At 47.3% G+C, this 10,994-nt stretch overlaps 1 protein-coding gene across 2 annotated transcripts; it reads right to left on the bottom strand.

Moving 5' to 3' along the window:
- Positions 1-8,697: 8,697 nt before the first annotated feature.
- On the bottom strand, positions 8,698-10,941 carry UBB (ubiquitin B). 2 transcript variants are annotated; one of them, XM_084760908.1, is made up of 2 exons: positions 10,788-10,941; positions 8,698-10,226 (listed from the first exon to the last, which is right to left on the bottom strand). In XM_084760908.1, the coding sequence occupies exon 2, from the start codon at positions 10,218-10,220 to the stop codon at positions 8,847-8,849; it is 1,374 nt and encodes a 457-aa protein (XP_084617034.1). In that variant the 5' UTR covers positions 10,221-10,226; positions 10,788-10,941; the 3' UTR covers positions 8,698-8,846. The 2 variants fall into 2 exon arrangements, with proteins under 2 accessions (XP_084617034.1, XP_084617035.1); XM_084760909.1 differs by lacking the exon at positions 10,788-10,941 and adding an exon at positions 10,516-10,648.
- Between the last annotated feature and the right edge of the window lie 53 nt (positions 10,942-10,994).

Here is a 10,994-nt window from a genome sequence, read left to right on the forward strand (position 1 = left end):
TTCCAGAGAGCAGGAACATAGGGCTCACCCCTAAAAGGTAATAGGGCCCCAAGTATTTGAGGGGGAGGGGAAAGTCAGCAACAGCTGAAAGTCAGGTGATGTCTGGGTTTTCTCAACAGAGCTCAAGCCCAGGATGACAGGGCAGCTCTGGTTCCATGCCAAGTGTGCCAGAGCGGAAGCTCTGAGTCACTGCAGACGTGGAAGGTGGAAGCAAGTTCTGTCTGTTCCAGAGTCATAGGGCAGAACCCCACCATGCCATGTTATCTTCCTAAGTCACCCCAGGATCTTTCCTGGTGGCTGGGTCTGACCCAGGGTCTATTTTCCTTGTGCTAATCTGCTGTTTCTCTGCTGTATGACTGAGCACATTTCCTGGACAGCCAGGTGGGGAGAAAGGCCAAAAATACTGTTACGAGTGTGTGACTTAGGGTAAGACTTAGAACAACATATTCCTTCACTGAGCAGGTGTTTGAGGTGTTAGCCTCCCTCTGCCGTTTGGAGTCTCCTGAAACGGTCTGCACTCACGGTCTACTTTAGTGTGCATCTTTAGGCGCAGACTCTTGTTTTATTATATAGTCCTGTATTAAAGGTCTGTATCAGATACCACGCACCTGAACCCAGTAAACAGAATTTACTGCTTCCTGGTGCTCCCCTAAATGAAGATGGAGAGGACAGAGTTGACGGAGAAACAGAATTATCCTGGGGGCATGAAGTCAGTCTTTCAGTAAAGTAGCCACTTAGTGGAAGTCAGCATATTACTGGAAACTCAAGTGCGTCTCCTCACCCTGAGGCCTTGTGGGTTTGCAGCGGACAGCAACAATAAAAGCCAGCCTTGCATGGCGCACCGTAGCCAAGGGCCCATCCCTAACTCTTCAGACTCCTCAAGCACAAATGTTGCCCCTCAGATTCTCTCTCTCCACCCCTGCAGACACATGTAGGTGTCTGCAGAAGCCAAAAGAAGGTGACAGATGCCCTAGAGCTGGAATTACAGGCAGCTGTAAACCACCCCATTTAAGTGTTAGGAGTTGAATTGTAGCTCTCTTCCACAGCAGCACCAGCTCCTGATACCTGAACCATCTCTCCAGATCCTTATAGAAAATCTTTTATTTTATTTATTTTTTGTTTTTGTTTTCTGAGACAGGGTTTCTCTTGTAGTCCTGGCTGTCCTGGACTCGCTTTGTAGACCAGGCTGGCCTCAAACTCACAGCGATCCACCTGCCTCGGCCTCCCAAGGCCTGGGATTAAAGGCATGTGCCATTCTTTAAGAAAAAAAAAAAATCTTTGTTGTTGTCTTTGCTGTTTTGTTTTGTCTGGAGACAGAGTCCCTGGCTGCTATGGAACTCAACTCTGTAGACCAAATTGGTCTTCAACTCAGAAATTCACCTGCCTCTGCCTTTTGAGTGCTGGGATTAAAGGTGTGTGCCATCATGTCTAGCCTCTTTTTAAGTTTAAAAAAATATTTATTTATTCATTGTTATGTATAGAGTGCTCTGCCTCCATGTACACCTACATGCCAGAAGAGAGCATCAGGTCACATTATAGGTGGTTGTGAGCCACCCATGTGGTTGCTGGGAACTGAACTCAGGGCCATAGCAATCCGCCTGCCTCTGCCTCCCGAGTGCTGGATTAAAGGCGTGCGCCACCACGCCCGGTTCCAGCCCTTCTTAAGTTTTTAAATGATAGGGTAATTTGACACATTTCTGGGGTTCTACGTGACCATTCAATCTGAAGGTGCTGCTCTGAACAGGGAAACTAGATTATCTTCCACTCCTAATATGACCATTTTCTTTGCGTTGGGGTGTTCACTATTCTATCAGCCACACTGAAAAATCTAACTGATGGGGCTGGAGAGCTGGCTCAGCGGTTAAGAGCACGGGCTGCTTTTCCAAAGGTCCCGAATTCAATTCCCAGCAACCACATGATGGCTCACCACCATCTATAGTGAGATCTATGCGCTCTTCTGTTGTGCAAGTAAGTGTACATGCAGGCAGAGCACTGTATACATAATAAACAAATTAATTAAAAAAAAAAAGAAAAATCTAGCCGGGCGTGGTGGCGCACGCCTTTAATCCCAGCACTCGGGAGGCAGAGGCAGGCGGATCGCTGTGAGTTCGAGGCCAGCCAGGTCTACAAAGCGAGTCCAGGACAGCCAAGGCTACACAGAGAAACCCTGTCTCAAAATAAATAAATAAATAAAAATTAAAAAAAATAAAAAAATAAAAATCTAACTGATTATTGTCAACTGTAGTTACCCTAGAAGTGAGTCTTCCTAACCTACTTTACCCCTGCTACACCCACTAGTATCCAGCATTTGTAACGCTGCGGCCCTTTAATATAGTTCATGTTGTGGTGAGCCCCAGCCATAAAAGTATTTTCATTGCTATGTCATAACTGTAATCTTGTTACTGTTATAAATTGTAATATAAATATATTTTCTTTTCTTAAGATTATTTTTTTGCGCCCGGCATGGTGGCACATACCTTTAATCCTAGCACTTGGGAGACAGAGGCAGGTGGATCACTGTGAGTTCGAGGCCAGCCTGGTCTACAAAGCAAGTCCAGGACAGCTAAGGCTACACAGAAAAACCCTGTCTTGAAAAACCAAAAATATAAAAATAAAAGATTGTTTTGGGCCATGCATGGTGGCTCATACCTTTAACCCCAGCATTAGGGAGAGAGAAGTAGGCAGATCAATGTGAGTTTGAGGCCAGCCTGTTCTACAAAGTGAGGGCAGGACAGCCAAGGCTACACAGAGAAATCCTGTCCTGAAATTAAAAAAAAAAAAAAAAAAAGGAATTTTTTGTTTTTCTTTCTTCTTTCTTTTTTGTTTGTTTGTTTGGTTTTTTTGAGACAGGGTTTCTCTGTATAATAACCCTGGTTGTCCTGGAACTCTCTTTGTAGACCAGGCTTGCCTCTGCTTCCCAATGCTGGGATTTAAGGGGTGAAGATTTACTTGTTTTATATATACAGTGCTCTGCTTGCATGTACATCTTCCCACCAGAAGAGGGCACTAGATCACATTATAGAAGGTTGTGAGTCACCACCATGTGTTTGCTGGCAATTGAACTCAGAACTTCTGGAAGAACAATTAGTGCTCCTAACCTCTGAGCCATCTCACCAGCCCAATGGTTTTAGGCAATCGCCACGTGAAAGGATCATTCAACACCTCCAGCCCACACCCACACCCCACAAAGGGGTTGAACCCCACAGGTTGAGAACTGCTACACTAGCTAATCTCTCTCCACTGAAAGTCTCTGTTTTTCTTTTTGTGGTAGGCCCGGGATTTACTATACCAGCCTCTGGCACCTGAGTGCTGGGATTAAAGGCATTTGTTGCCACAGTCAGCCATGTCCTGGTTTCTCTAAGCTTCCTGGCTACGTGCCTACTCAAGGTCTTGGCTGCTATGGGCATAGGAGTCATACATACTGTTCCAGTAAATCTTGATGCTTGTTTCCAAGAAAAGCCCAGAAGGAGGGAGAGGAGTTAGGTCAATCTAAAAGTCAATTAAAAAAAAAAACTATACTAAAGTGTTGGCTGTAAAAGAAGAACAGGCCAGCCTCTGAAGGTTACCTCAGCCTGGTGTTTGGGAAGCTGAGGCCAGAGTGGGCTTTGGTGGCAACTGGCTAATCCATGTGAGACCTGAATTTGGTCCCCAGGGTAAGAGAAAGCGGTCTACCATGGTGGCCACAAGTTTGTCCTCTGGCCTTCACATGCACACACACAGAATAACTAAAGATTTTGAAGGAGTCCACCGTTGTGTGTGATGCAACATTCCTGTAATCCTAGTGCTTGGGAAGTGGATGAAACGAGAATATGGTGGCCTATTTCAAAGACCAACACCCAAATCAAACCCACGCGTTCTCCTCAAAAAACAACTATTGAGTCCTGTGCCATGCTGTGGTGCTACACGGGTGATTTGAGGTCAGACTATATGAGACATTGCTTCGTAGAAAAAGGCTGGGTGGGGCTGGAGAAATGGCTCAGTGGTTAAGAGCACTGCCTGCTCTTCCAAAGGACCCGGGTTCAATTCCCAGCACCCACATGGCAGCCCACAACTGTCTGTAACTCCAAAATTTGACACCCACACACCAATGCACATAAATTAAAATTAAATATTTTTTTAAAAAGAGAGAAAAAGGCTGGGGATGGTAGTACACACCTTAATCCCATCACTCTAGGAGGCAGAGGCAGGCTGATCTCTGAGTTCGAGGCCGGCCTGGTCTACAGAGTGAGTCCAGGACAGCCAAGGCTACACAGAGAAACTGTCTAGAAAACCAAAGGAAACAAACAAACAAAAAAAAAAATGGGGGGGGGGTACTGGGGATAGTTCAAATGGTAGAGTGCCAGCAACATGAGTGGGGGGAGGGGAGAGAGAGAGAGAGAGAGAGAGAGAGAGAGAGAGAGAGAGAGAGAGAGAGAGAGAGAGAGAGGGAAGATCCCTTGGAAGGGAAAGGAGGTTTTAACTGAGGGTGCCAGCTTGTTCTGTGAACTCTGTGATTTCAGGGTGGATGACATGGCACATACGTCATTCTCATGTTAGCTACCATACTTTGTGATCCTGTCAGGGGAACTGATGCTAGTTTTTCTTTTAGTGTCCCCAACTGCCCCCCCCCTTTGTTGTTGTTCTTAGGCACAGGTAACCCTGTCTGTCCCTGTGTAGACCAGGTTGGCTTCAAACTCAGAAATATCCACCTGCCTTTGCCTTCCAAGGGCTGGGATTAAAGGCACACCCGAAGAGGGCATTAAATCACGTTATAGATGGCTGTGAGCCACCATGTGGTTGCTGGGAATTGAACTCAGGACCTTTGGAAGAGCAGTCAGTGCTCTTAACCTCTGAGCCATCGCTCCAGCCCCCCATATTTAAATTTTTATCTTTGAGACAAGGTCTCACTATGTAATCCTGCCTGGCCGGAAGCCTACTAGTTGACAGCCCAGCCTCATTAAGGGCTCTAACTGGCTGTGCTTCAGTGCTGGCATTAAAGACAAACACCACCTGGTGCACGCCTTTAATCCCAGCACTCGGGAGGCAGAGGCAGGCAGATCGCTGTGAGTTCGAGGCCAGCCTGGGCTACAAAGTGAGTCTAGGACAGCCAAGGCTACACAGGGAAACCCTGTTTTGAAAAAACAAAAAGAAAAGTTCATTTGTACACTGTTTATGGTTTTCTATTAGGGGACAAGTGGGTCTTAACAAAATGGCCTGGCCTAGCCTGAAGCAGTATTGCCTTAGCCTTCAGGGTGCTGTGGGTTACAGGTATGTACCACCATGCAGTTTCAAGAAATCTTATCAACTCTTCTCTTTCTACACTATCTTAGAGTGAAGCTCCACCTCCTTATCACATTTCCCCACAAAGCTCTATGGGCATCTCTCCAGCAATCAAGAGAACCTGGGAGCAGACTACGAACATTTTTGTTTTGTTCTAATTCAGTGCAAAGGATCTGAGGCAAGTCTTGCTATGTAACTCACTCTGACCTTTACCTGTAGGTGACCCTGACCCTGGAGTACTGTGATCATGTGTCACACACCACACTCAACAAACTGCTAAAAAAAAAAAAAAGGCATAATAGTAAACATTCTCTTGTGTGTGTGTGGTTGTTTTTTTTTTTTTTTTTATGTTGTTTTCTGAGACAGGGTGTTTCTCTGTGTAGCCTTGGCTGTCCTGGGCTTGCTTGGTAGACCAGGCTGGCCTCGAACTCAGGAGATCCACCTGCCTCTGCCTCCCTGAGTGCTGGGATTACAGGTGTGCACCACTAGGACTAGCTAATAATAGGAAACATGTCTTTCCTTTGTTCAAATTCCAATTTTGTGTGCAGAGATCGAGACCTGTAAGGTTCTTAAAATTTTCCTGGCCAAAGCACTCAAGCAGCCACAGGAGCTGGGCATGGTGGTGCACGTCTTTAATTCCAGCACTCAGGAGGGAAAGGCAGGTGAACTGCTGTGAGGTCTACAAGCGAGTCCAGGACAGCCAAGACAAACACAGAGAGCCCCTGTCTTGAAAAACAAAACAAAACAAAACAAAACAAAACAAAAGCAGACACAAATGATTCTGTGAGTTCATAGGATAGCCTGGTGGTGTACCTCTTTAATCTCAGGCCTCAGGGAGGCCAGTCTGGTCTACAAATCGAGTCTGGGACAGCCAAGACTACACAGAGAAACCCCCATCTTGAAAATCAACACCCCCCCTGCCCCTTCTCAAAACAGTAAAAAAAATCCTAGGCAAGATGGCATTTTTTTTTCTGAGACAGGGTTTCACTGTGTAGCCTTGGCTGTCCTAGACATGCTTTGTAGGCCAGATTGGTCTTGAACTCACAGCCATCCACCTGCCTCTGTCTCTGGAGTGCTGGGATTAAAGGTGTGCACTCAGCCTTGATTTTTTTTTTAAGATGTATTTATTTATTGCATATGAGTGCTTTATCTGCAGAAGAGCGTGTTAGATCACATTATAGATGGTTGTGAGCCATCATGTGGTTGCTGGGATTGAACTCAGGACCTCTAGAGGAGCAGGTGGCGCTCTTAACCACTGAGCCATCTCTCCAGCCCTCAGCCTTTTTAATACTAACCTTTTGTTTTGTTTTTTGAGACACGGTTTCTGTTTAACAGCTCTGGTTGTCCTAGAACTTTGTAGTCCAGACTGGCCTCGAACTCATGGAAATCCACTTGCCTCTGCCTCCCAAATGCTGGGATTAAAGAGCCACCACTGCCTGGCTTAATAGAGCAACAGACAGGTGTATCGCTTAAGAGTTTGAGGCTAGCCTGCATTACTTAAGACTTTATCCTTATGGCTGGGTGTGGTGGTTTACACCTTTAATCCCAGCAGTGGGAGGCAGAGGCAGGCGATTGCTGCAAGTTCGAAGCCAGCCTGGTCTACAAAGCGAGTCCTGGACAGCCAAGGCTAACACAAGAGACACTGTCTTAAAAACAAAAACAAAAAACCCACCAAAACCCAAAAATAATAAAACTGAACCAAAGCCTTTGTCCTTTTAACAACAAACACCAAGCCACTAACAGTGGCAGTCTGTTCAAAGGCAAACTAAGATTAAGTTTACAAAGCAACCAGTCTGGGTTATACTTTTGTCCAAAAATTTAAATAGGTAGGGTAGGCATCCAATAGAAGGCTGGTCAAACAGCTCAGATTGCTGCTTGCCAAGACTTAATTTGATTCCCAGAACCCATGAGGCCATCTGTCCCCAGTAAATTAGAGGGAACCATAGGAAAAATCTGAGGTTTACTGTTAAGAGTACATTATGTAATCTCATTTCAATTTCTCTGTCTATAGCCCTCAAACTCACCTGTGTAGACCAGGAAGACCTCCCTGTTGCCCCAGGACTGACATTCAAGGTCTGGCTTTAAAAAAAAAAAACTGCAGTCCTGCATTGAATATAGTAACTCCCTTTACAAACCTTACCTCCAGTTGCTAAGTACCAGCTACAAAAGCATTTTCAAAGTCTTGAGCCATTAACTTAACAATTAAATAATCTGACAGACTTGTAGGTTCAAGTTCTTGGTGAACCCTAAGATATAGGCTTCTAAGTCCCATTTGAAAAATGATTGCTTGTGGGCGTGGTGGCCGTACGCCTTTAATCCCAGCACTCAGGAAGCAGAGGCAGGCAATCGCTGTGAGTTGGAGGCCAGACCGGTCTACAAAAAGTGAGTCCAGGATATCCAGGACTGTAACACAGAAAAACCCTAATGGGGGGGGGGGGCAGGGGGGGGGAAGAGCTGGCTCAGAGGTTGAGCACTGACTGCTCTTCCAAAGGTCCTGAGTTCAATTCCCAGCAACCACATGGTGACTCACAACCACCTATAATGAGATCTGGTGCTCTCTTCTGACCTGCAGGCAGAATACTGTATACATATTTTTTAAAAAAATTGCTAAAGCTGAGGAAACGGGTGATTTTCAGGCCGGCCATAGGCATAGCTAAACTAAAAATTTTGGGGACTGAGGGGATGCAAAGCTTCCAACCACAGGTGTTCACTTTAAAGGTTTTTAGTGTTTCTATTACTTACCACTTCTACAAGAGTGGTGGGCTTTTTCCTAATCAAGAATTACCACCCCAACCAGCCTTAAGAAACTAAACCTGACAGTATCTTACCCAAGCAATGTAGCTGTTTAGTAATCTAGAGACCACCCTCCCTCCCAATGTAAAAAGGCTGTATGGCAACCCCCACCCCCTATTATCCCAAATTGACATTTTAACTTTACATTTTGCCTGCAGGCCACAAGAGCTCATTATTGATCATTATGAGTCACCATGTGGCTGCTCGGAATTGAACTCCACCCTTTGGAAGAGCAGCTCTTAACCTTTGAGCCATCCCTCCAGCCCCCTCCCCACCATTAACTTTTTTTTTTGAGTGTCTTAGTGACTTCTTATTGCTTTTATTTATATATATATATTTTTTTTACTTTATTAATTTATTCTTGTTACATCTCAATGGTTATCCCATCCCTTGTATACTCCCATTCTTCCCTCCCTCCCATTTTCCTTGTTCCCCTCCCCTAGTCGTTCCTGAGGGGGATTACCTCCCCCTGTATATGCTCATAGGGTATCAAGTCTCTTCCCACCATTAACTTTTAAACAAAGTTTCCATCTAAGTATAAGCTGTAAGTTATGCCAATTTTGGCCAATAGTAATCTCCTTAAATCATGCCCTCAACACAATTAAGAGTACCTCACCACCACAAAATTTCACAAATGACACCATATATGCTTACCATGCAACAAAACCTTTATTAACATTTTTAACAGAGGTTCAGCTATTATTGAAACTTGTACTTTCTAAACTTAAATTGGGGCAAATGGCTAGAGTGTAGAGTGATGCCATCACTGCCCACAGGGAATGCAGACTTAAGAATTAATAGCCACCCCTCAGACGCAGGACCAGGTGCAGGGTCGACTCTTTCTGGATGTTGTAGTCAGAAAGGGTGCGGCCATCTTCCAGCTGCTTGCCGGCAAAGATCAGCCTCTGCTGGTCAGGGGGGATGCCCTCTTTATCCTGGATCTTGGCCTTCACGTTCTCGATGGTGTCACTGGGCTCCACCTCCAGGGTGATGGTCTTGCCGGTCAGGGTCTTCACGAAGATCTGCATGCCACCTCTCAGACGCAGGACCAGGTGCAGGGTCGACTCTTTCTGGATGTTGTAGTCAGAGAGGGTGCGGCCATCTTCCAGCTGCTTGCCGGCAAAGATCAGCCTCTGCTGGTCAGGGGGGATGCCCTCTTTATCCTGGATCTTGGCCTTCACGTTCTCGATGGTGTCACTGGGCTCGACCTCCAGGGTGATGGTCTTGCCAGTCAGGGTCTTCACGAAGATCTGCATGCCACCCCTCAGACGCAGGACCAGGTGCAGGGTCGACTCTTTCTGGATGTTGTAGTCAGAAAGGGTGCGGCCATCTTCCAGCTGCTTGCCGGCAAAGATCAGCCTCTGCTGGTCAGGGGGGATGCCCTCTTTATCCTGGATCTTGGCCTTCACGTTCTCGATGGTGTCACTGGGCTCCACCTCCAGGGTGATGGTCTTGCCGGTCAGGGTCTTCACGAAGATCTGCATGCCACCTCTCAGACGCAGGACCAGGTGCAGGGTCGACTCTTTCTGGATGTTGTAGTCAGAGAGGGTGCGGCCATCTTCCAGCTGCTTGCCGGCAAAGATCAGCCTCTGCTGGTCAGGGGGGATGCCCTCTTTATCCTGGATCTTGGCCTTCACGTTCTCGATGGTGTCACTGGGCTCCACCTCCAGGGTGATGGTCTTGCCGGTCAGGGTCTTCACGAAGATCTGCATGCCACCTCTCAGACGCAGGACCAGGTGCAGGGTCGACTCTTTCTGGATGTTGTAGTCAGAGAGGGTGCGGCCATCTTCCAGCTGCTTGCCGGCAAAGATCAGCCTCTGCTGGTCAGGGGGGATGCCCTCTTTATCCTGGATCTTGGCCTTCACGTTCTCGATGGTGTCACTGGGCTCCACCTCCAGGGTGATGGTCTTGCCGGTCAGGGTCTTCACGAAGATCTGCATGCCACCTCTCAGACGCAGGACCAGGTGCAGGGTCGACTCTTTCTGGATGTTGTAGTCAGAGAGGGTGCGGCCATCTTCCAGCTGCTTGCCGGCAAAGATCAGCCTCTGCTGGTCAGGGGGGATGCCCTCTTTATCCTGGATCTTGGCCTTCACGTTCTCGATGGTGTCACTGGGCTCGACCTCCAGGGTGATGGTCTTGCCGGTCAGAGTCTTCACGAAGATCTGCATTTTGACCTTAAATTTAAGAAGTAAAGCGTTGTTTATAATTTAAACGTCTAATAAAATCCCCACCAACCACCTCTAGTGAAAACTCCCGTTTTATCACAGCACAAAATGTTTTGTCATCATAGTTTCAAACTGCTAAAGCATTCCAAAACACTAAACCGGCACCCAGAACACTCACTAACTGAAGGACATGCAGGAACAGCCGTGATAAATTAAATTTTAAAAACCCCCGCTTAAATGGAAAACAATGGCTCCTACGTTAGAATTAGCGTATAAACCTAGCTAAAGTCAGGACGACCTCTTTTCTGCCTTCCCCCACTCAAACATCCACGATGGACTCTCCATCGGTTAAGCGTCTGTTAAGCTCCCCGGCGCGCGCGCCAGGGCCGCCCCCGCTCCGCTCCGCTCGGCGCACGCGAACAAGGCCCCACTCTTCCCGGAAGGCCCGTTTGCCGCGTCACGTCAGCTCGCCCTCCCCCTCCCCCCACTCCCGTGGAAAAACACCGCTTAGCCTCACGTCAAAGCCCTCCTTCCCGACCTTTCCATGACTCGAGCGACGCAGACCAGTACCTGCTAACGAACGAGATGAAAGCACAAACCGCGGGGCGCGTCGGAAGACCGCGACGAAAGGACCAACGAACCAGACAAAGCCGCTCGTCACTCAGCGTTCCGGCGCCCGCGCGAGCCGCTTTTTATGCAGCGTCTGTTGCGTCACGTCTCGCGCCTACGTAGCTGACGTCTTCCTACGCCACTGAAAGTAGTCCTCCGGAACCTCCA

Source organism: Acomys minous (assembly GCF_964271855.1).
Source record: "Acomys minous genome assembly, chromosome: 16".
NCBI lineage: Eukaryota > Metazoa > Chordata > Mammalia > Rodentia > Muridae > Acomys > Acomys minous.

Coding starts and splice junctions, on each gene's coding strand:
- UBB (XM_084760908.1), bottom strand. CDS start 10,220: ATGCAGATCTTCGTGAAGACTCTGACCGGCAAGACCATCACCCTGGAG.